Source organism: Hydra vulgaris, chromosome 01, assembly GCF_038396675.1.
Source record: "Hydra vulgaris chromosome 01, alternate assembly HydraT2T_AEP".
Taxonomy (NCBI): domain Eukaryota; kingdom Metazoa; phylum Cnidaria; class Hydrozoa; order Anthoathecata; family Hydridae; genus Hydra; species Hydra vulgaris.
In genome coordinates, this window is record NC_088920.1 from 39,337,501 (window position 1) to 39,364,797 (window position 27,297).

At 27.1% G+C, this 27,297-nt stretch overlaps 1 protein-coding gene across 2 annotated transcripts in view; it reads left to right on the forward strand.

Annotated features, from left to right (window-relative positions):
• The window catches only part of LOC100198230 (coiled-coil domain-containing protein 39), a 91,058-nt gene that overhangs the window by 35,277 nt on the left and 28,484 nt on the right, over nucleotides 1-27,297 (forward strand). For both annotated transcript variants that reach the window (XM_065788139.1, XM_065788140.1), the window contains exons 6-11: nucleotides 5,054-5,212; nucleotides 14,159-14,251; nucleotides 17,905-18,093; nucleotides 18,162-18,293; nucleotides 20,352-20,455; nucleotides 22,331-22,502. In XM_065788139.1, the coding sequence (XP_065644211.1) occupies nucleotides 5,054-5,212; nucleotides 14,159-14,251; nucleotides 17,905-18,093; nucleotides 18,162-18,293; nucleotides 20,352-20,455; nucleotides 22,331-22,502 (849 nt within the window). The remainder of the gene's footprint in view (nucleotides 1-5,053; nucleotides 5,213-14,158; nucleotides 14,252-17,904; nucleotides 18,094-18,161; nucleotides 18,294-20,351; nucleotides 20,456-22,330; nucleotides 22,503-27,297) is intronic.

The window sequence follows — 27,297 nt, forward strand, 5'->3', positions numbered from 1 at the left end:
ATGCAGGTTTGTAATAGTTGTTCTATTAAATGTTTCCTTTTTTTAAGTACTGTTTACATATATAAATATAGTTTTATATAATAGAATTTTATAAAGAGAAAGATATTCAGTTTTATAAAGAGTCACAAGAGAGACATTCTTTTTCTCAAACAGCAATTTTGATTAAAAATACTTATTTAGTTGTTTTGACTGCAAATATGTATTTAGTTATTTTGACTGCAAATATGTATTTAGTTCTTTTTAATGCAAATGCGTATTTAGTTATTTTGACTGCAAATATGTATTTAGTTCTTTTTACTGCAAATGCGTATTTAGTTATTTTGACTGCAAATAAGTATTTATTTAAATTATTTTTTTAATTCTAATTTTCTTTTAACAAGGCTGCAAGCAACCACTATTAAGTTGAAAGTGACTAGAAAACAAAGAATTAAGTTTAATTAAAAAGTAAGGTGAGCAAGTGATTGATAGAAGACTTGAAAAGTTAAAGGTTGTATGTGTCAGGAAAATGTGATGGTGAAAGTGAGTTCAAAAGAGATGAAGTGCTGGTAAAAAAACTAGACAAATAAAAGTTTCTAGAGTATAAAGCGACAGATACAGTAAAAGAGAGGCTCAAATTTGGCAGATAAACCAGGTCAAACTATGTTTACATTGTTGGACCTTGTCTAAAAGAGAAAGAGCATCATTCAGGCTTGGTCGGGAAGCGGGAGCGATTGTTCTTGATTACTTACCACGGAAATAATATTTAGTTGCGAAAAAGTGGCCAGATTATTTAGTTATTTTGAGAACATTTCAAAAAACAAAAAATTAATTGCAAAAAAAGATTAATTGGACCAATGAGAGACAACTACAAAAAAAACACACTTTTTAAATTAAAAATAGAATTATACAAATAAAATCTATAATTTATAATAAGCTTTCAAAATTTTGACAACTTAAAAAATATATATTATAAAATTTTTTTGTAAACAAATAATAACAGTTTAAAAGTTTTATGGCTTTGCAGATGCGACTCAGACAATGAGCCATAGTATTAAAGTAATAGTTTGTTTGATATTCTTAAAACAATTTATGCAAGAAATCTCAAAACTTAACAAATCTTGAATAATACAACTTTTAAAACATTTCAACAGAATATTCTAGAACTTTATTTCGCTTAGTCAGCATATTTTTTTAACCAATAAAACTAGTTTGTTTGTAAATTTGGCGGGTTTTTAGTGTTTGCGAATATTCTTTTTATTCTTCCGCACCAAGATGTTTTGAGAACATTCAAGTTTATGTATGTTTCCATGTATGTCTGTAAAACTGAAATTTTTTGTTTTACAAACGTACATAAACTTAAATTTTTTCAAAACGACTAAAAAACATGGCCAGTTTTTCGCAACTAAGTATTATTTTCGTGGTCAATATTCGAGAGAGATTGCTCCCGCTTCCCAACCAAGCCAGATCATTAGAAGAACCAGCCCAAATATAATAACAGTATTCCATACAGGGGTGAATAAGAGATTTGCAGAGGTCGGCATCATACAGTTAATTTGCAAAGTTAGTAGATGCTAACTTTGCAATTAATTGATGATTTCCATTAGAGATCAGTAGTGAAAAATAATCCTAGAAGAAAAGTAAAGAAGAGGGCTCAGTGAGAGGGTGGCCATTCATTTTTATAGGGATTTTGACAGTATTGCAACAGTTATTTGATGTAAATAACAGAGTTTTGTTGGAGTTAAATTCATAAGCCAATGCAAGCCTCAATCTGTTACAAAAAGGATATCAGATTCAAGACTGCCTGTTCTAAGTGATTGAAAATAGAAGATTTTTTGTCAAGACAGTAGTACAAAGTTGAGTTGTCAGCAAATCAAAATAAATTCACTTAAGATCTAAGGTTAGGTAGATCATTAATGTAGATAAGAAACAAAACAGGACCAAAGATAAAACCTTGAGGTACTCTGAAGTTTATGGAAATGAAAAAGAGTGTTGGCCTTTGAGGATGACTTTAATAAAACAGTTAGAAAGAAATGATTTGATAATCTCAAAAACTTTCACAGATACACCATATGAAGAAAATTTATAGAAAAGACCAGCATGCCAAACTTTATCGAAAGCTTAAAATATGTTAAGAGCAATAGTTCTTGCCTCACAGCCTTCATCTAATGCACAATAGAATCTTTCAGTCACAGTTACAAGTTAGTCGTAGAAGAAGATCGAAAATCATATTGATTGTCAGACAGGAAGTTATATAAATCAAGATAAGATTTTAGAATTTTGTTGATTAAAGGTTTAAAGACCTTACTAATAATAGAGAGAAGGCTGATTAGATGATTAGTTGGAGGGGTCAGAATGTTCTCCTGAGTTTTTAGAAATTGGAACCACAGATGTCATTTTCAAGCAGGCAGAAAAACAAGATTTATTCAAGCACTTATTAAATAATTTTTGAGCAAATCGAAGAGAGTTTTGGAGAACACTTTTGTAAGACTAGACAGAAATGTTGTCTGGACCACAAGCCGTAGAAAAGTTTAATTGAGATATGACTTTAACAATGGAAGATGGAGTTTTGAATGCCTAACCTATTTAACTGGAATAGCAGAAAGAGTATGGCCATTAGATTCAAAGATTCAAAATTAAACAAAAAGTTTTTTGCAAATAGTTCTGTCTTATTCTAGGGAGAAGTAATAAGATCAGTCCCATGATTTAGAGAAGAAATGTTAAACTTATCTTTGTTAATGACATTGTTGAAGATTTTCCACAAGTTCTTAGAGCCTAACTTCTGAGATAAGATATGGGATTTAGTAAACTTGGAATACTGGAGTTTAGCATCAGACAGTACCTTTTTATATTGATTTCTTGCAATAAAAATAGGTATTTGTTCTCATCTATTTATATATTGCAAGAAACCTCAAAGAAAGTTGTTCTTTTCAAAAAGATGAAATAAAATGATTTCTGTTAGATATAGCAACTGCACAAGAAGGAACCGACAAGTTGAAATAAAATCTTCCATACCTGCCTAGATCCAGAAGGTTAGGTAGGAAGTGTGTTTATCAGTGGAGAGAGAAAAGATATCAGCACATGGAAAGTTACAAAAAAAATCATGAAAAGTCAGCTTATTAGGTCGAAAACTAGTAATTTTTCAAAAAAAATAGGGACATTGTATTGAACAAAACTATGCATTACTCAATTTAAAATATCTCTTTAAAGAGCAAGAAAGTGCAGCAAATCTTCTAGGGTCATTTAATAGTCAGGTTATTAGTAAGTAGTGGTGAGTCTGAAGGAGAAGTATGAGCTAAAAGATTAATAAAGATCATTGCATGGTTGGAATCAACTAAAGGAGAACAAGGAGAAACTTAACACAAGCTAGAGTCAGAGATAAGACACAAATCAAGGAGTGAAGTTAAGCGATTAAGGTTGTCTGGAACAAGTAAGAGATTAAGAAACACAGAAGTTATGGGTTTTAGTGCTAGATGAGCATTAAAGTCACCAATAACAATAATATTGGCAGATGGGTAAAGAGAAAGGGCATGGTCAATTTGATCAGAAATTAAATTAAGAAGAGTACAGTCTTGAGAAAAAGGAATGATAAAAAACAAAGAGAAAGAAGATAGAGTGATGAGGTGCTAAGCAGAAGCACTTAAAAAAATGGTCAGAGGATTCAAACCTGATTTCTTGACATATTTGGACTTGTTCTTGCAGCCAATCTCAAGCCATTATTGCAATGTTGCATGTAATGTTGCTTCTCTTTCTTGTTTCTACAAATACTATAATGGACACTGCTCTAAAGAGCATTGCCCATTATAGTATTTGTAGAAACAAGAAAGAGAAGCAACAAGAAAGAGAAGCTGCTTACCGCAGTTTTTTGAGAATATTCTTTTAAATTTTGGTCGAAAAAGTAATATTATATAAAAATGAGTTTGATAGTTATTATAGATATTTGTAGAAACAAGAAAGAGAAGCAACATTACATGCAACATTGCAATAATGGCTTGAGATTGGCTACAAGAACAGTTCCAAATATGTCAAGAAATCAGGTTTGAATCCTCTAACCATTTTTTTAAGTGCTTCTGCTTAGCACCTCATCACTCTATCGTCTTTCTCTTTGTTTAAGTTGTGTAACTAAGTCTCATCCTTTTACTTTTACTTTTTCTCTTCCAGTAACTTCTAACTCTAATTAGTGGTTGCTTGCAGCCTTGTTGGAGGCGAAGATGTTAAGAAAAAAAAAAAAAGGTGGATTACTTGAAATAGGTGAGTAGGTGATATGTAAGTATACCCCCAAGCCAAGTATTTGACTATTGGAGCCTTTGAGGTCTGAAGTAAGAACTGCCGAATTTAAGTTAGTCCCACAATGAGCAAGCAAGTCTGGTAAACTTTGCAAGAGGTAAGATTCAACTGGTGAAAAGTTACTTTGAAGATCAATCTTTGTTAAAGATATATTGAAACAGTGAGGTGGTGGAGATTATTTTTTATAGTTAATATTTTTTGTTATTTTAGGTATGATTTAAGTTTAAAGACAACTTGACTCATTCATAGATAAAGCATGGCATTTCAAGCAATAAGCAATGCAGTTGTCTCAGTTCTGCTAATTAACCCAAAGTTGTAACATAGGGCTCCTTATGTGATCTTGACAATGCACACCAAAAGCATTAATAGGGACACCATCCTTGCACAACATGGCACTGTTAATACTCTGATATTTTACAGCTGTTGATGGAATCAGCCTCTTTGAGAGCTACCACAGAGTTTGAGAAACCTTACTACCTGAGATTGTATAAAATAAAGAACTATTTCTTTTTTCCTTTATTAATTAACTGTTTGAATCTTTGATTTTGTTTCTTTTTTTTTTTTTATCAGAATCTTTATCAGTATGTGCCAACTTATCTTGATTTTTAACTGCAGTATATTTTTCTTCATTCTGCAGGAATTTTTTTTTTGCAAACTCATAATAGTTAAATGAAACAAAATTTGAACGTTAATGCTAGATGCCTAGATTAAAACCATATGAATCCTGTGTGGGATTATTTAATAATGTAATTTTACAACAATAAATTAGTTGTCCTTATTTTAAATTTAGAACAACATCTTTAAAAATATGAGCAAACTTGATCAAATAAAAGAACAAATGAGCTGGGATCAACAGGCTTTAGATGCTTGGATGGGTGAAAGTGCAAAACAGGATGAAGATTCTATGATTTTATTAAAGTATGCAAAAGATGATGAGGGAAAAATTAAGGTATTGTACAATTTTTTGTTATCATTTCTTTTAGAAAGAGTTAAAATAGATAAGAAACTAGAAATCACTGTGAGTACATGAAGTTATGTTGACATATTTGTTTATTATTAACATAGATGAGTTTTTGACTTTATGAAAATCTCGGAAAATAAAGTAACTAAACGCTACTGAACACTATTTCCGCGTTGAATTTGTATTATAAAAATGTCCTTCAACTTTTCTGTTTTTCGATGGAATTCCATTTTTTAAACTTTTATAAACTTTTAAAATGAAATTTAGATTATTTAATTTTTACAAAAAGGAGTTTCTAATATTCGAAAAAGTTAATTTGAATGAATTAAAAAAAAAGAAAAAAAATTGTTACAAAAATTGATCTCATGAAAATTTTAATTATAAAAAACATATTTGTTTAAATGCAAACGTTGTTGTATTTAACATGTTATATAATTTTTTTCAAATTAACAACAAAAAACATCTGGAAATTTCTGGAAAATTAAAGTTTTTTTTAGTGTTAAATCACCTCACCAAAGTTAATAAAGCCACTATAGATAAGGAGGCTACTTAATTGTGGTTATAACCCTCTCTCAACTCTATAACTGCAAAACATGAACCTTAACAAATAAGGCCGCTGCGTGGAGAAACTAGAGTTTCAAGTGAATTTCCAGAATTCCGGGAAATCCTGGAAAAAACTTATCTATGTATTAATTACAAGACTTTAGTTTCATCTAGTTTATTAAGAAAATATTGTTTTTTTAAATATGACATTTAACATTTTATAAATGATAATTAAAAATAAAATAAAAGAATAAATTTGTTTAAATATGATGTTTAACATTTTATAAATGATAATAAAAAATAAATTTGTTTGAATATGGTGCTTAACATTTTATAAATAATGATAAAAAATAAAATTGTTTAAATATGATGTGTAGTATTTTATAAATGATAATAAAAAAAATTAAATAAGAAATAAATTTGTTTAAATGTTTAACATTTTATAAATGATAATAATAATACAAAATAAAAAATAAATTTGTTTAAATATGATGTTTAACATTTTATAAATGATAATATAAAAAGGTATTTTTGTTATGATTTTGAAATTTGCTATCAAAAAATTTTATAGAAATTTTTATTTGTATTCACTATTTTTATTATTTCATTTTTGTATATTTATCATTTCTTTTACAGCATGTTTACATTTTTGAAACGCTTGCTTTATATAGCTTTTGCTTGCATAGTTAGTTTTTAAGATTTTTTTTTCCAATCGGTTTATATAACTTTTACTTGCATTCTCGATTTACAGAATTTTTCTTGCATTTCTGCCTTTTAATAGGTTATATATTTTAAAAAAACAACAGTAATATACTTTGAAAAAACAACAGTAATATACTTTTCTTTTTAATAAATAGCTATATTTACACTTGAGGTCACAAATTCAAAGTATGCAAACTAAAGTGCAAGCTAGATGTTTGTAAATATTCTCCATTAGGGTTGGTAATATTTGGAGTAACTTGCTGTCTGATGTTGTTAATGCCAAAAACATTAAAGTTAAAATTAACTTTATCAACTTCGAAAAATACTGTTCCGGCTAACTAATTTTTGTTTTTTAATTGTGGTGTTATATATAATATATATTTTTTTGTAGTTTATTGCTAAATAATAGTTAATATGTGCTAATTAATCAAAAGATAAATATGTTAAATAAAATATTGAGAGGCAAAGAATTGCAAAATAAAAAAAGAGTTGACCTTTTTAACTGTAATGTGAATAAAAAAAAATTTAAAGCAAATGAAAAAGGAGTCTAGACAACACTTATTTGTTGTATCTTATTTTAGTATTCTCCATTATCTGCTTTTAGTTTGCTCCTTGTTGCTTCATGTATGTCCCCACCAGCACTAAATAACTTTTCTTTTTCTATTGATGACAGAGGTGCTTTAAGATACTTTGATGCTATTTTTTTTAGTTTTTCAAACTGCATCCCACATTTACTCCACCACAAAAACAGATAACTTTTATTTTTTAAAAGAAGCAGAGATAAATAGTTGTCTATTTCTTGAGTAATTGCAGATATTAATATTGTTTGCTTCTTAGTTTAGTGGTAACTTCAATCTCTCCTGGCTCTTTTTCTGCCTCAGAAGGTTTTTCACTCTGCTTTTTTCCAGCTCTCATAGAAGCTACATTTTTAAAGCAATCATCAATGCTAATGAATCCAGCAAAATGTTAATCCAGCAAAGGTTGGAACTTTTACTATTGGAACATTGTTTGAGTGACATCTTGCGCTCCTTGCATTTCATTCCATGCTTCTTCAACCCATACCTTAATAACATCTCCATCTGCATTTTGATAAAGTTATTTATATTGTCAATCTAAATATGTTGATGCACATTTTATTAAGCAAAAATTAATCTTTTAGTAACATATTTTGTTAGTTCATCAATTATTATTATAATTACCGTGTAATTATCACTCAAGGAAACTTTTTTTAATAAAACTTTTAATGCAGAAACAGATGGTATAATTTGTGCGCAAGTTTTGTTCCATCTGCCACATTTTTATGTTAAATTTTCAAATAGACCAAGAATGTGAACAAGTTTTTTGACTATTCCCTATTAATAGTTAATAAGTTTAATTTCATCAAATTGTGATGCATAATTTGATGAAATTAAACTAAGCTTAGAGTCTTAAATACATAGCTGCAAAGTATGGATAAAGCATGGAATTGATAGTTGACTATTTAAAAATAGCAAAGCGTAACGTAATTAACTATTTGACAATTTTAACATTTTTTGCTTGATATAAATGAAAAGCATTATCAGCATTTCAAATAAGTTCCAAAGCGATTTTAGCGTTTGAAATAAGTACCAAAGCGTTTAATATAATTAAAAAGTTATAAATCAAGTTATTTTCTGGACAATAAAATTTGAATGAAATAAATAAAAATTAAAATTGAATTATTATAAAATATATATATCTATATATACTGCATCAGTATAGGTGTTTTATGTTGAATATCATGGTAATGTAAAAATATCTGGCAAACTATTAGACTATGTCAACCTGACAAGAAAACAGCTGAAAACAAAATAAAAACTGCATCTACTTGGGAGATTTTGATGATTAATTAATGAAACACCCTGCAAAAGGGTGTTTGAAATGGTGTATATCCAGGGTATAGGCACTGGTATGTGTAGTATAAGTATTCATTGCAAACACATTAGTTTATGCATTAGTAAATGTAACTTTGATCTATTCATGTTTAATAAATAATAGTTTCAGAAAGTTTTATGTCTTAATAATCAACAAAAAATATTAAGACAAAATTGACATACATCAAATGGCAGCCAAATACTCATACTCAAGTATTTGACTGCCATTTTCATCAATTTTTCTGTGTGATTTATTCAGTTCTGACGTTTCAAACCACTTCATTGTTTTATTTATGTTTTTGTGTACAGACTCAGAGGTTTGTTCACTGAAAACACTCAAGGATCTTTGTTTTCTTTTAATAAAAAAAGCAAGATGGGCTAGTGATATGTGGAATTTCCAGCCTAGGCTGATAGAGTAATTTGTATGATTCTTGAGATTTCTAAGTTGCACATTTCAGTTACAAAATCTTTGATGTCTTTTCCAAAGTCTGGTGATAGCTCCATTCCAAAACTGCCTTTAGTGACTAAAAAAAAAGATTTAAAAATTATATATAAGTTTTTTTTTTTTTGTATACATTTTACCCTCAGTTAATTGCTACCTATTCTAAACTTCCTTAATATTTCAATACAGGGTATAATGTGAAGAGGACATATATCTCTAAGTTCATCTATACGAGACAGGACTTTGTGACAGTTAGGTTCATCATACCCTGCTCCATTATATCCATATCTGATAGCTGTTTTACTTAACAAATAGTTTTTAGTAAACTCAACAGCTTTTAGCACATCTGTAACTTGAGTCACTATATGCTCAAATAAATGCAGTTCAGGAGGATGGTACTATGTCAATTACCAGAGTCTCTGGATTTTCTTGTAGAAAACATTGAACAACAACATTTTTATAAATCTGCATGTTCTTGTACTCGCTGTCTTCAACATACTTTAGGTACCAATCTTTGAGACTTTGAAATGTTCTTAACTGTCTGGTGGATTCCTTCTACTGATTTACTAATACTTAAATTTTAAAATTACAAACTTACAGCTAAACTCAAACTAGTCTCACAAAGAGCAAGTAGATCTGGTGAACTTTGTAAGAGATAAGACTCAAGGGAAGAGAAGTTACTTCGAAGACCACAAATATTAGTAAATGATAGATTTAGAGAGCTTTGTGATGAAGATGGTTTTTTGTGTTTTATATTTTTGGTACTTTAGTCGTTTTAAATATTTTAAAGAACTTGACTCAAAGCATAGATAGTACTCAGTACACTATTTAGTAGTCCAAACAATTGCCTGATTTCTATTAATAAACCCTAAGTCGTAACAAAGGGCTCCATATGTGGCCTCAACAACACACATCAAAAGTACGAACAGGTACACCGTCCATGCCTAATATTGATGCAGTTTATAGTTAATATATTACTATTTTTAAATAAATCTGTAAATTATTGTTTACAATTAACAAGTAAAAAGTCTTATATATTTATTGTAAACAGTCATTTAGTTTAAACTATAGAAAAGGTTTAGTTATTGTAAACGATTATTTAACAAAATCTGTATTTAAAAGCAAGTTACACAACTCAATTAAATTGAAGTATTAAACTCATTCAAAATTTAATTTCTTGAAATTCTCTTTTAAAAAAATTCTCTCATGCAATAAAAAAAAACTGTTCAAAATTTTCAAAGAAAAGAGGAATTTTTTTCTTTTTTTTCTTTTGTCTTCTCTAATTATTTCATTTTACATTACTGTTTTTATATCCGTATAAATCAGTTTTTTTTCATTTTGCAATATATTCTGATTATTTTTCAAAAATATTTTTAAAAAAGTATTTTAAGTGAGGCACATCTATATTTAGTAAATAGGACTTTGTGGTTATTGACTCTATAACACCATTGGATTTATATTAAGATGTTTATTGGTTGAAATTTAAAATAAAGTCAATCCTGTTTATAATATTTCGACAAAATTTTGAAATGTTTATTAAAAATTACTTTCAAGGTATCTGGTGCTGGGTACTGCAACGAAATGGCAGATTCCGAGTACCCAGGAAAACAGCTATATCACCAGGTCCCTGGGTCCAAACCGGGTACCTGGCACATGTTTTTAATTATGTTTCATTTTGTATATTTAGTTAACCTAATTGAATATTCATTATTTATTGATACCGATAATATGTATTAATAAATATAAATGTATTTATTTATTGAACATACACATTTCTCTATAAAAGGTTGCCAGTTTAGAACTTAAGACTAAAGTTTTAAAACTAAACACTATATTTTATTTTCAATACTAATGTATTTATTGTATATTTTCAACTTGTTTCTCCGCGCAGCGGTCTTGTTCGTCAAGGTTCGTGTTTCGGAGTTATAGAGTTGAGAGAGGGTTATAACCACAATTAAGTAGCCTCTTCATCTGTAGTGGCCTTCTGGGCCTTGGGGAGGTGAAATAACAAAAAAAAAAAAAAAAAAAATATACCAAAAACTAACATGTTTAAAGTTCAAAAACTGGTGCCTTCACTTGTTATATATAAATAAAAAATTTTATGATGACCATTCAACACACTTAATACTGTGTAATGGTGACTAAGTGAATGGATAACAATCATTCAACACACTTAATGCTGTGTAATGGTGAATAAGTAAATGGATAACAAACATTCAACACACTTGATATTGTGTAATGGTGACTAAGTAATGGATTGTGAATTTTTGCAACCATCTAAATGAATAGGCAGCAAAAAATCTTGTAACATGATCATGAGGAAAATGCAGAAAAATGAAAATTGAACTTGGAATATTAGTAAAAAAGCAATATTAACTGAGCCCTTCACTTAAACAGAACTTAAAAAAGAGTCGAAGGGAGTATGTTATGCTATATGGAACATTCTGATGAAATAAAGGAGTTAATATGCTAGTGACAATTTGAGAACTAATTATTGAGACATTGAGAACTAATCAAATATTTATAATTTTGTAATTCAATAAACAAACTTTCAATTAGAAATAGCTTTTTAATATATACTCTCAATACAGTCACTGTAATCAACGTAGTACATTGATATGTTTGAATTTCAGCAAAATGTTGTAAATTTCTAAAAGATAAAATAAATAACATGAAACATAATGAAGCGAAATTATATCCTAAATGATATATATTATGTAAAGTTTTACATTTTAAATATTTAAATGATATACATAATGAAAAATTAAGATAAAAAACTAACTTTACTAATAACCCTGTTAGAAACTTTTTTTTAATAATTCTTTATTAATAAATTTGCAACAGAAATTTAGGTATTTTATTCATTTCTGATATCATTTTCTAAAGAACTTTAATGCAACAAGGAATATCTTTAATCAAAAATGTAACAAAAGTTACCTAATCTAAAAATTGAAAGGTTACATACTTTCTACATGCATCTACACCTATCAGAAACAAAAGTGAAAAAAGTCTGAAACTTTTTTATAAATAGTCTATTAAACATGCTCTTTATGACTTAAGGTTAAATAATGATAAAACAAAACAAAAATAAATATGCACGTCAAAACAAATGCCAGTAACAATATAAAATTTTTACAAAAATTAAAAATTTTAATTTTACGAAAATTAATAAGACTTAAACTTGTTATTTTAGACCACATGTCTTAAAATTCTAAAATATTTTAAAATTTTTAGACATGTGGTCTAGAATATCAAGTTCTAAAATATTTTAGAATTTTTAGACTTGTGGTCTAGAATTTCAAATTCTAAAATATTTTAGAATTTGATATTCTCGACTACATGTCTAAAAATTCTAAAATATTTTAGAATTTGATATTTTATTAGTAGTATGAAAAAAGGTTTTTAAATATTATTTTTGTAAAGAATTATGTTCTTTAGGATAAAGTTTTTATTATTTTTTCTTAGTATTTTTTGAGTTTTAAAATAAGAGTTGCTAAAATAAGAGTGTCACGCATTACACGCTGACAAATTGATGTCATGCTGTGATGCCCGTCACATCAATGAACCATATCTTTAAAAATATAAATAAATTAATAACAAGTTATATGTTTATGCAGGGTTTAATTATATAGGGTTTATTTATATAAGGTTTGTTTGTATAGGATTTATTTAATAAATCATTTATTTATCATGATTTTGGTTAGACTTTGAACTGAAATTTTGTTCAAAACTATTATTACAAATTTTCTAATCACTAATTTTTATTTCAAAATTTTATGCTTTTTGAAGCAATCATAAAGCAATTTAATGCAGTAATATTAAATTATACAAATGCAATATATAAAGAAATTGTTTTGTACAAATACATTATATAAAAATACTATTACAAATACGATATATAAAAATTGTTTAACACAATACTACTGTGATCAAAAAGTAAGGTGAATTTTTTTATAAAATGAAAAATCTTTATTTATTCTTCCAAATCTGTATCGTCCCCCTCAAAATAATCCCCCCCGGCCCCAATGCACTTTTGCCAACGTTTTTTCCAGTTTTCGAAGCATGCCGAAAAGTCCTTGGTAGGGATAGCCTTCAATTCGCGTGCCGATTCACGTTGGATCTCTTCAATGGACTCAAAACGATTTCCCCGGAGTGGTCTCTTGAGCTTTGGGAACAGCCAGAAGTCACACGGTGCTAAGTCGGGCGAATACGGTGGTTGTGGAGCAACATGGGTAGAGTTTTTGGCGAAAAACTCACGAAGAACCAGTGCTGTGTGCGAAGGCGCATTATCGTGGTGCAAAATCCAAGAGTTATTGGCCCATAATTCCGGTCTCTTTTTGCGAATAGCTTCACGCAAACGTCGCATAACGCTTAAATAATATTCCTTGTTGACAGTTTAACCAGTTGGAAGGAATTCGTAGTGCACGACACCACAATAATCAAAGAAAACAGTCAACATGACCTTGATTTTTGAGCGACTTTGACGTGGTTGCTTCAGTCTCGGCTCGCCTTTTTCACGGTATTCACTCGATTGATCCGTTGTTTCAGGGTCGTATGCGTAGACCCAAGTCTCATCGCCAGTAATAATTTGTTTGTAGACGTCTTGATAGTCAGAAAGCATTGCTTCACACGTTTTAATGCGACGCTCTTTTTCAAAGAAATTGAGAAAATTTCGACACCAAACGTGATTTGAGTCTTCTGAGGCCCAAATGATCCTTCAAAATCGCTTGCACCGACCCAAATGATATTCCAACCATGTCAACAAGGTCTCGAATGGTTAACCGACGATTTGCAAGCACCAATTCTTTGATTTTGTTGATGTGGCGATCATCAATCGAAGTCGATGGTCGTCCGGAGCGTTCCAAGTCATCAACACGTTCTCGGCCTTCTTTGAAGTCTTTGTACCACTTGTAAACATTTTTTTGAGACATAGTCTCTTCACCGAAGGCCTTTTGCAACATTCGATACGTTTCAGCAGCAGAAATATCATTCCGCAAACAAAATTTAATAGCACTTTTTTGCTCAACAAAATTAGACATCGTGAAAATCGCTGAATGCACTTTTGGTACTTCAGAAACAAGCGTAAACAAAAAAAAATAATTATGAGTTTGACATGTAATTTGGCGCAAATGTTAATGACATTCCTACCAACTTAAAAATAAAAAAGATTGGACGATTCGAATAAGGCGGGAAGTTTAAATTAAAAATTCATCTTACTTTTTGATCACAGTAGTATATAAAAATATTATTTTGTAAAAATAAAAATATAAAAATTATAAAACACAATATATAAAAATATTATTTCGTACAAATACAATATATAAAACATAATATATAAAAATATTATTTTTGTAGCAATTATCATTAGCACAAGAAAAATTAATAGAAAAATGCTTACAGAAAAGGAAACTATTAGAACAAGAAATTACACGCACTTTGACTTCACAGGTAACTTGTTTTTATTGGAATTGAAATTTTCCAACATAACTATATACATATAAATATATATATATATATATATATATATATATATATATATATATATATATATATATATACATATATATATATATATATATATATATATATATATATATATATATATATATATATATATATATATATATATATATAAATATATATATATATATACATATAAATATATATGTATATATATGTATATATTTATATGTATATATATATGTATATATATATATATGTATATATATATATATATATATGTATATATGTATATATATATATATATATATATATATATATATATATATATATATATATATATATATATATATATATGTAGAATACTTTTTAAGTTGTTTAAATATATATATATATATATATATATATATATATATATATATATATATATATATATATATATATATATATATATATATATATATATATATATGTATATATATATATATATATATATATATATTATATATATATATATATATATATATATATATATATATGTATATATATATATGTATATATATATATGTATATATATATATGTATATATATATGTATATATATATGTATTTATATATATACATATATATATACATATATATATATATATACACATATGCATATATATATATATATATATATATATATATATATATATATATATATATATATATATATATATATATATATATATATATATATATATATAAGTATATATATATATATAAGTTAGTAAAAACAATTGTCTAATTTTTTCTTTAACAACTTGTTTCTCCATCAGTAGGTTAATCAGGAAGAATGTAATAAAATGAAATGCACATTTATACAATTTGATATTAATGATTTTTAACCTTTATTTTAAACCTATTTTGACCCTTCAAATACATACAAATTTTTTGATAAACTTACAAGATGTAAAATTACAGACGTTACCATTCATCTAATTAAGCATTGCAGAAAAACTTTACTCTATTTCAATGAGACCTTGAAGAAAAAAGCCACACACAAATACTTTGATGTAACAAGGGGAAGTTACGATGGCGCCGAAATTTGTAGGCTTATATATTTTAAATTCCCTTGCTAAAATAGTTCATTTTAATGATTTAGGCAAAATAAATCAGGGCCTCAATTTAAAAAAATCAGAAAGAACATAAAAATTTTTAAAAATATTGGCAAATTAACATTAATATTGGAAATAAACATTAATTTAAAAATTGTGAATTTTCTTGATGTCACATTTAATCTCTTGGAAAATTCTTATAGGCTCTATAAAAAACCTAATGATGAATTATCGTATATTAATATAATTCAAATCATCCCCCTTAAATCTTAAAGCATATTCCTATTTCAATTAACAATAGACTAAATCAAAACAATCTTTGTAATGAAAACATTTTAAACTCTTCTGAAAAAAGTGGCTTTAAAAAATTTTGAGACAAAAATTACAAAAAAGCGAAATAGAAATATAATTTGGTTCAACCCTCTGTACAGCAAAAATGTTTCAACAAACATTGAAAAAGCGTTTTTAAAATTAATAGACAAACATTTCTCTCCCTTTAATAAATTGTACAAAATTTTAAACAGAAATATTATTAAAGTAAGCTATAGCTGTACAAAAAATATTGAAAGAGTTATAAAAACCACAATTTTGAATTGATTAATAAAAATGAATTTCATAAATAAAAAAATACTGAAAATTGTAGTTATAAGCAAAAAGTTGCCTGCCCTATGAATGGCAAATGCTTATCAAAAAATATTATTTACAAAAGCATTGTTTCCTCACAAAATAACCCTGATTGAATGGAAAAAATTAAATGGGCAAATGGAAAAAAAGTTATGCCAACCACAAAAAATCTTTTAAACATAAAAAAATACTCAGGAGAGACTATGCTGTCAAAATATATTTGGCGACTAAAAGAAAAAAATATTAATTTTAAATTAAAATGGTCCATTTTAAAAACTGTGCCTGCCTATAATAACATTTCCAAAAAATGTTTACTGTGTTTACAAAAAAAATTTGAAGTTATTACTTATATGGATCAGAAAAATTTATTAAACAAAAATTCTGAATTAACAGTAACCACATCTATAGCATCTATAAAAATTTTTTGATATTTATTATCAAAAGCACAAAAGTATTTAAAGTCATTTAGCTTTAAATTAGTGATAATTTTCTCAAGATTTGAATGAGATTCAGACACATTTTCAGCCATGATTCAGCCAAGTTTTTACAATAAACCAATTGTTCAGAATGTTTTTCAAAAAATATTTCTTTAACATCAAAATAATCATTTAAAAACCTATCTTCTTCACTTAGATTTTCTCTTACATTGCTTTCAAATAAATTCATTGCTCCTCCCTTCCAGCTTCTAAATATGCTAAGAAATTTGGCTCCCTATGTATGACCATAGCTCCCTTTGTAAGTCCACAAATATTTTTAATTTTTTTTATTTCCAAAATTGGGATTTTTTTAACTGGAAAAAGCGCTTTTGAAGCTTTTTAATTGTTAAATGGCAATGGCTTTACCTTTAGGTGCAACCTTGATTTTAGTTCCCTCCTTCTCAATTTCTCTTTTTAATACTTTTGAGTGTTGAGGTTTGGCACCTTGTCTATCTTAATATCAAAAGAAATTTACATCCATGTTCTCAGCTTTTATATTTAAAATATTTTGTATAAATTTCTAAATTTCCAGTTTGAAATATGAAATCAAGAATAAAAGGTTCGCCCTACCTTTGTCAAGAACTTCTATTAAATTTTCTCTTCTCATTGTGAGAGTTCAATGGTTGGGTAGTCCTTTTCCAATGGCAACCCTGCACTATTTTTATTGTTCCAGGTGATGTCTTTACTCTTCCCAACTTGAGTCTCCCTCTATTTTCAGATGTTGATCCTGGAGTAATTGTAGTTCGAGCAATTACACAGGTCACAAACACAGAATGATTGATTTCTGGTAAGAATACTTGCTTTAACTTTTGAGAAATCATAGGGTTTACTCAAAATAATGTTTTTGTCTTCTTTTTCAAGTCTTTCTAATGCTTTGCTACATTAGTACAAATGCTATTAGGAAAGTTTTCATTGTTCAAATCAAATGATTTTAAAAAGAACTTATGTGTTCTGTTCAATGTCACACTTCCTTCTTTAACTTCATTCCTAGTTCTTTTTGAAAAACAAATTAGGCAGACTAAGGTTGTATTATTTTTATGAGATTTTCTAATGTTTGGCATTTTAAAACAATATGAGCATAAGGAAGTATACAAAACAGAAGAATGTTGTTTATATATTTAACTTGTAATGTAAGCATTTTTTACCATAATTGACACATTTTAAAATTTTTCATAAAACTAGGGCCCCAAAGTCCATATATTAGTTAGGAAAGGGGGCAATTATAGCACTTAACAAAAAACACATGTATATATATATATGTATATATATACATATATATGTATATATATACATATATATATATATATATATACTATATATATATATATATATATATATATATATATATATATATATATATATATATATATATATATATATATATATATATATATATATTGTAGCAGTTGTAACTATTTAATAAATCATTATTTTATCTTTAGTTAGAGTTAGATAAGGTATCTGAAGCATATAGAGAAGCTCATAAAGCTCGTAAAAAACTGCTGCATCAATGGGAGGAATCAATACAGCAGATGCAAAAGCGTGATTTAGAGATTGATAATGCTTCCTTGCAGCTAATGGAGTTAAAAATAGAACTTAAAAACAAGAAAAGTATACTAAATGAAAGACAGGTAAAAAAAGTATTTTTTGGAAAATCTTTATAATGTTTTAACTTCTGTTTCTTTTTTTCGAAACATAGAAGTTTTTGGAAAATGAGTTGAATAACAACAAAGAAAAAGAAAAAAAAATTTCAGCTTCTGAACGACAAGCTGCAGTCTTAAGATTAACTTATCAAGATATGGAAATTAAAAGATTAGAATTTCAAGATGAGGTAAAAAAAAATTATTTTGTTTTTACAAACTTTTTTAAAATTCCTTTTACATATTTTGTAATTGTTAAAAATCATATAAGAAGTAAAAAATATTCTTTATTAGTTTTTGTTGAATCAGCCTTTTAATATTGTTTTTAGTAATAAATATGTTCATCGCTCAGATTTTAGTAGCAAAATATAAGGTTATATATAGTTAATATATAGTTATAGAAAAAGCTCATAGAATAGGCTCACCTAAATAATATACCTAATAATATATAATAATATACAGTTATAAAAAAAAAATAAGTAGTAAAGTAATAGATATGCAGTATAAGGATACCTATAAGGATGTAGTAATAGATATGCAGTATAAGGATACCTATAAGGATGTAGTAATAGATATGCAGTATAAGGATACCTATAAGGATGTAGTAAAGATAACTTAAGATTGAATATAATATATTAAAATGTTAGCATGGATTTTATGGGTTTTGTTTCAAAATTTAGTAAACATAAATTATTTCAATTATACACAAAAAATTTCAAAAGTATAAACTTTAGCAAGCCATTATTAAAAAAAAAAGTCTGATTCTGATTTAATTGTTTTTTTGTTTTTTTTTAAATGTCATAGTTTGCTTACTTTCTTAAAAATTTAAGTGTCAAATAAACTTTTCATTTTGGCATTTGCTCTCTAATTTTTACATTTAGAATTATTTCATTTATTGAAAATGTGATGACATGTCTAACAGTTTTTTAGTGCTACAATTCAAATTTAGTACTTCATATCTAAGTTTGTGAGTGTTTCATGTCTTTGTGTTTGTGAATGTGTTTGCTTAGTAAGAGCTGAAATAGTTATTTTTCTAATTGCATCAATTTCGAGGGTATGCACCATTATTTTCAAACGTATATAGTACCTTGTATTAATGAATTATATTGCCATGTTTAAATTTTATACTTTAAAAGAGTAATAACAAAGCTTTTGCATGTTAGTATATATTTTACATCTTTGAGATGATGTCATATTGGCATCAAGGTGTGGATGTACATAACAAGTATCTGATTGCAGAGACAAACATTGCTCATGAAAACACGTGTATGTGAATAGAATTAATTATTTTAAAACCTACGAAAATTTTTTTTTGACATCGGGATACATACACTCAGATAAGCTTCCGTAGTACCACTTATAGTTTGTACATAAAAATGAATTCATGAAGTATTTAGATTTTTTTGTTTGTTACAGGAGTTATTAGGAATAAAAAAATAAACAAATAAGGTTTTAGTTGTAAGTAATTTTTTATTTATTTGTAAAACATAAGAATTATGCCAAATATGTCAAATAATGTCAAAACAACATGCAAAGTTTCTATAGTTCCATCAAAACTAAACCTTTATAATTTTTGTTTTAAATAATAGTTTTTTAAGTTCTTGTATCATATTATATTGTCGAGAATTTCCATATACTGTTTGTGCCAATATTCACCATAAATTTTCAATAAGGGTTCAGGTTGAGTGAGCGAGCTAGCCAATCCAAAACACATATATATTTTTCTTGGAACCGCATTTTTATATTTTGTTTTATATTTTTAAATTTCTATCAACTCTTATCGATTGGTCAAAACAAACTGATGGAACTATGGTAATGTTTATTTTATACATACTGATTTAAAAACATTCTACAAAATTTAATTTCAATTTTCTCAGATACTCATAAAATATTTTTCTCATGAAACTGTCATTGATTTACAATAGGTCTAATAAAAATAATTTTTGGAGTCAATTTTATTAATACACTCGGCATAAAATCTGCAATAACTAAACAGAACTATCGAAATTTTGCTGAGTATACATTAAAAATTTATGAATTCAATGCTTTACTAATATTAATAAGTATTGTTAAATTTTTATTATACATACAATGTATATCATTGTAGATTACCAATGTATGTTGGTAAAATGTGATTTTGTAATATGATTTTGTTTTATGCTTTATTATTTTTATTTTATGCTTTATTATTTTTATTTTACTTTTGAATGAAATGTTTAAGTTAGGCTGTTTTTTAATTTTGTTGTTAGCTTGAAACTCTGAAGTATTCTGTTGATAAAATTGGAAGAGATGTTAACAATGCACGCAAAGCTGAAATGGAACTAAAAAAAGAAATTTTTGCTAATAAAGAGAAGTAAGGTTATTATAAAATATTTGTTATTTGAGTTTTATTTTTTTATTTGATTTTTAGTCTTAAATGATCAATTATTATGAAAGATGCCTTCATGAAAGATAATTACGATGAAAGGTGCCTTCAAAAAAACTAATAACTTTAAGAATTTCATTTCATTACCTGAATATTAAAATTTTCAAAACTTTGAAAAATTTCCTTTTTTTTAATTTTATTCTGATTCACTCCCAACAAAGCTGCAAGCAACCACTATTAAGTTTGGAGTTACTAGAAAGTAAAGAAAAAAGTTAAAGAGCAAGAAAATGGTTGACAAGACTTGAAAAGTTGTAGGTTGTATGGGTCTGGAAAACATGAAGTCGGGGGAGAATTCCAAAGGGATGAAGTACAGGAAAAAACTAGACAAATGAAAGTTTTAACAACAATCAGGGACAGATGCAGGGTGTGACTTTGCTGAATGAAAAGTCAAGCAAGAATGAGTTTTGGTTGATGGAACTAGAGATGATAGCTCCTTTGAGCAGTGTTCATTATAGTATTTGTTGAAAAGAGAAAGAAATGCAACTTTACAAGGATGGGAGAGAGGGTCAAGCTTGGGAAATAGAGCAGTTCCAACTACGTTTACAATTCATTTTTGGGCCTTGTCTAGAGGAGAAAGAGCATCATTAGAAGAACCAAATGTGACAACAGTATTTAATACAGGGACGAATAAGAGATTTGTAGAGGTAGAGAATGGAATCAGGAAAAAAAAATGACAAGCTTGGTAAAAACAAAGCAACCTTAACAGGTGCTAACTCAGCAATTGATTGTATATATGGTTTCCATGAGAAGTCAGTAGTGAACAATAATCCAAGAAGATGGGATGTTAGAAATTTGTGGATTAAAGACTCAAAAACTTTGCTAATAACAAAAAGAAGGTACTGATCAGACAGTACTTAGAGGGATCAAAGTTCTCTTCAGATTTTTTAAAAATTAGAACCACAGATTTCATTTTCCAGCTAGCAGAAAAATAAGATTCAGTTAAGCACTTATTAAATAGTTTATAGAGAGTTGAGAGTTGTCTGGGCCACAAGCTGTAGAAGAATTTAATTGAGATATGACTTTAGCAACAGACGCTGGAGTGATTTGAATGTCTAACAATCTGACCTGCTTAACTGAAATGGAAAGAATAGTATGACTTATGGTCATACTCTTGCTTTCATCTTATAACTCGACTCTTAAATTTTATGATTAAAAAGTCGAATTAAAAGGAAAGTTTTTTGCAATTAGTTCATTCTTATCTTTGGAAGAAGTAATAAGATCAGTCTTATGAATTAGTGATAGAATGTAAGACATATCTTTGTTAATGGTGTTGTTGAAGATTTTCCGCAAGTCTTTAGAGCCTAACTTTTGAGATAAGTTATAAGATTTAGTAAACTGGGAATATCAGAGTTTAGCATCAGATAGCACCTTTTTACATTGATTTCTTGCAACAATAGATATTCTTGCAATAATAAAATTTAATTTAAAAATGAATATAGATAAGCAGTTGTGTATAAAGATTTTGGTATCAAAAGGCTTTTTTATATCCTCTTATGTCTTTTATCCGGACTTTTTAGAATCTGTTCTTAAAGTTCAAAGTTTAGCATTAATATTTAAAACAGACACTTGATTCCTTTATATTTCTTTTAATGCAGTAATAGACTAAAAAATTATAAATTTAAAAAAAATTAAAGCTCACACAAATACGAATTTAATTTTGACTTTATATATCAATAAAAAATGTTGACTACTGCCAATTCAATAATTATCTAATGATATATTTCATAATAATCTCATGATTATATTTGATTAATTATGATAAATTCTATTCATAAATTCTTTTTCATATTTTTATTTTCAAAGGTTTAAGCAATCTCAAACTAAAAGTCAGGAGGTTCATGAGCAGTATAAATCAGCACAAAACATGCAATTAACTGCAGAAGAAAGAACCCAAATGCTTAAATCCTGTTTGACAAAAGAAGAAATATTAAATAAAGATATTGAAAAAGAGCTCTCTCAGCTTCATGATATACAAGTAATATAATTTAGTACTTTACTTAACTTTACTTAATGCGTTGCTTAACTCTTAAAAGAATTATCAAATAGTCTATGTACTGAATGAATATATATATATATATATATATATATATATATATATATATATATATATATATATATATATATATTCTTAGTACATACATTGGTAATAATTTGGGTATAGGCAAGCATTATTTATTTATAAATTTAATTTTTTAAATAGATAAAAAAAAATTTTAGTTTTAAAAGTTATATCAGTATTATGTCACTTAAACTTTTTTGTAATAAGTTTTTTTATTAATTGTATTTAAATTAGATTATTTCTTTAAATTAGAAAATCTGTACATTTCTTAGATGAGCGTTATATAAATATATAAAGATTAAAGACCTTTTAAATAAATAATAAATCATAGAAAATTCTTTCAAGTTGTTAAAAATTAAATTAAAACTATTATTATAAATTTTTTATAAAAAAATAATTTAAATCCAATATTAAAAGTAATTTTTTAGTTTTATTTAAAAAAATAACAATTTCATAATATTTTTGAAAAAATGTAATTTTCCAGAACATTCAAAGACACTTGTAAAAATCCAGGACATTCCAGGACTGTGGCTACCATTCAACATCTCCACATCCATCTTAAGTCAAAGATAAACTTTTCAGATTTAGAGGTAGTCTAAAAGCAAACTACAACAGCATCTTGCATATGAAAACTATGATTTTTATTTTATAAAAACACTCTTTTATGAATCAATTTTGCATTTATTGCAAGTAAAGATGGCGGTTGATACATACATACATATATATATATATATATATATATATATATATATATATATATATATATATATATATATATATATATATATATATATACGCTATCTTTACTTGCAATAAATGCAAAATTAATTCATAAAAGAGTGTTTTTTTTAAATGAAAATTATAGTTTTCATATGCAAGATGCTGTTGTAGTTTGCTTTTAGACCACCTCTAAATTTGAAAAGTTTATCTTTGACTTAAGATGGATGTGGAGGTGTTGAATGGTAGCCACAGTCCTGGAATGTCCTGGATTTTTACTAGTGTCTTTGAATGTTCTGGAAAATTACATTTTTTTCAAAAATATTATGAAATTGTTATTTTTTAACATAAAATTAAAAAATTACTCTTAATATTGGAGTTAAATTATTTTTTTTATAAAAAATTTGTAATAATAGTTTTAATTTAATTTTTAACAACAAGAGAGAATTTTCTATGATTTATTATTTATTTAAAAGGTCTTTAATCTTTATAAGTATTTTATTTTATAAAGAATGCTAGAGATGCTTGAGTTAAACTAAAAATTAATATTTATTCAAAACATAAATATTTGAGTATTGCTGTTACAAAGAATATTTTTTGACTCTTCACCTTGCATAAAATATCATTGATGACATTTACTAAAATTGCCATCATCTTGAGCTTTAGTATACTATCTAGATGTAATTAGAACTTAAAACAGAAAAAAATCTTTATTATTTTTTTTTGTTACCATTTTATAGGGTAAAAATTTCAGAGTTTCTGTTTTTACCTGTGCCCTATTCATAATGGTTTTTTTAATTCATTATATGATTGTAATTTTTATATCTAATTAAAAATTTTTTTAATTTTCAAAATTAAATTTTTGTTTTTCCATTTTGTTAGTTTTGATTACTTACTTTTTGCTTGTAATTTACATAAATACTTTCATATTGTTTTATTTCATTCAAAAGAAAAGATTTAAAAAAATAAAAATGGCCTGAAAATGGAAAGTATTTTTATTAAAATTTAATTTTTAAATGATTTAATATGCTTTATTCAAATTTAAACTAAATTGATTTGGGTCAATTTTAGAAAGTATATTAATCAATTTAATTGACAGTCAGTTATTTTAAAGTGGTAACAACACTAATATATACACAATATTTTATCATTAAAAAAATTAGAAAAAAATAAATAAAAGTTTTGACAATATTAATTAACCAGGATTAAATGTCTTGAAAAATGTGACAAACAGTCCTGGATTGTCCTGGAAATATCCTGGAATTTAATTGTTAAATTTTTTTGGCCATAATGTTATGGTTTAACAGGCCCTTTTATTAAAAATGATTCATTATTATCTTTATTTAATCTAGTATTAAAAATAAAAGTTATATTTTACCGCTTTACAATATACACTATCAACACACAAACCAACTCGTTGGAAGAGGGTGTGTCCCTTTTTCTGCAGCATTTTTTAAAATTATTTTTAAATGAGATTTAAAAAAAGATTTAATATGATATTATTTAAAATGAAATTTTATTTAAACTGTGACCCTAAATGTTAGTGTCAGTGTTGAAGTATGGTTTTCGATAAAATAACCTTTGTAGTTAGGGTTAGGGTAAAGCAATTATTTTCAATTAAATTCATTTTAGGTAAGACTTGTTGTTTACAAACCTACTAAATGGGTAATTTATAGGTTTATAAATAATATTACTAAATTTAAATATATCTTGGGGCTCCTAAACCTCCTAAACCCTGGGGCCAGTTGCTCGAGGGGCCATAAATTTTGCTTACATTAACCTTGTGGTAGCTAGGTCACTGATACTACATGCAGATAAAGATATTTAAAAAAAAGTTCTGAATTTTTCATGCTTATATAAAATACTGTATTTGTTTAAACCAAGACTTTTAGAGTCTGGGGATATTCTTGAGCAGGTGGGCATTTTTCGCATCTAATTTGCAAAATAAAATCTTACAAAAGTAAAGCTTTTAAAAGGTTTGAGGCTCCTAAATCTGCAGGGCATTAGGTTATAGTCTGGGGGCTATAATTTGGGACTGGTTTAAACTTCCCCTCTTTAGTTTTTAAATAATAAAAATATTTACACCAAAAACTAACAATTATGCCAATTGTTAACCTTTCAAATAGTTTACTCCTCCAAAGTCCCCCATGGGTATATACGTCTTGTCATATCTGCTCACTGCCATGTTTCAGCTTCGTCTGAATTCCAGACCTTTCAAATGGTTGGTCAGCGATTAAATATTTTTGAGACAGTTTGATTCAAAGAATGGTTTTTATAGCCAAAACTATTATGGCCCAAACTAAAGAGGGTTTTAATCATGGGCAGAAACCTATTACTAATATTTTCAAACTTTACAGGGAAAAAATACCTAAAATTTTACAGACCAAATGTCATTGCAAACTAAATGTTAGTTATTTAAATTGATCTTTACTTTGCTGAACAGTCAGCATTATATCTTGCCTGCCCTCTTCATTGTGAACAAAATTAAAAAACTCTTTCACAAGCATAATTGCCCATTCAGAGTGGTTGTTAACTATATATATTCAGCAAACAAATTCAATGAAAGTTTTAAATTGTCAAGAAGGTCTTAAAAAGATGAAAGACAGTTCAGCCAAGGTTTATCATCGTCTTGAGTTCCTACCAACCAATTGTGACAAGGTAGGTGACTTCATTTTGTCAACTAGCTGTCAATTGGTAGGGCAACTGATTACTTAAAACTGAATTTTAAGATAATATATAGGCTTTGCCATAAAACATGCATGTAAAATTGATAACGGAGCATAAACATTAAAGCTTACATCTGGACGTAATTAGGTGAGTGTAAGTTCTAATAGTTCTTTATAATCACCTCTTGGAAGTGCATATTTACAAAATTGAACAGTTTCTTCAATCTGTTTTTCTAGATACATTCCTTTAACTGCAGCTTCGTTAAACTTTTTGAATTTTGGTTTACCCATAGTTTCCTTTGTTGCGTTCCAATTAACTTGGAAAACTTTGAGCATCAGATTTTCAGGAGCATAAGTTTTACCAATGTGAACTTTTTCCCCAAAATGTTTACAGTGAAGCTAGTAAACATGTCTTCGACATGCAAGCTGTACTATAATTTAACCCTGTGTTTGACAGAACTTAATGTTTGTGCCAGAATATTTTCCTGTATTAGCTGCAGTTGTGTCAAAGCGCAGATTCTTTATATAAGTTCTTAGCTTATATTTTTATCCAAAATTTTTACTAAAGTATTATGATGAGATTGTTCAGTACCGTGTTCCATTGGTGGAATGCCAAGGAGCTTTAAATCACCATCGATATTTACAAGGACAGCAAACCGATCTCTTTTTTGTTTTGTACTTTTGGTAATATCCTGCCAAATTTTTTCCATCAAAGTGTGTGATTATTGGAAATTTGCTTTGCTGCTTTTATTATATCTTCTCAATATTTACCTGCACTACTTAATGCTTTCTTTTTTGCACATCTGATGGTGGATTCAGAAATCGAGAAAACTGTCAAACTGTCCCTGAAGTAACTACTATGTCAGAGAGCATGTGCATCATATTTCTAGATGAAATATTTTTAGAAACACCTGTAATTGCAACTTCTTTCGCAAATTTTTAATGGTAACACTGTTGAAGCACTAGTACCTGATTTAATTTTGTCTGCTGAATAGTCAGAATCCTGACAGGAAGAGACCTCACTTTGTTCTGATGATAAAAGCTCAGTTTTCTCAGTTTGATCCTCTTGTGGCTCAATAGATGTTAAATATTGCAATCTTCTTTCTTCTATCTTTTTCATCTTTCCGGCAATATGCTAAATCCTTTGAACCAAGTGTCATTTTACATTTCGTCATTTAATCTTTTAAAGATTAAAGATGTTTCAAGCTAATTCTGCTGCATTGTCTTTTTTGTTATTATTATTTTTTCAACATTGCCCATTTTTGAAGTAATAGTTTCTAAGAAAACATAATATTTATTGAATTTTTTTCTAATTGCTTTAAAACTTT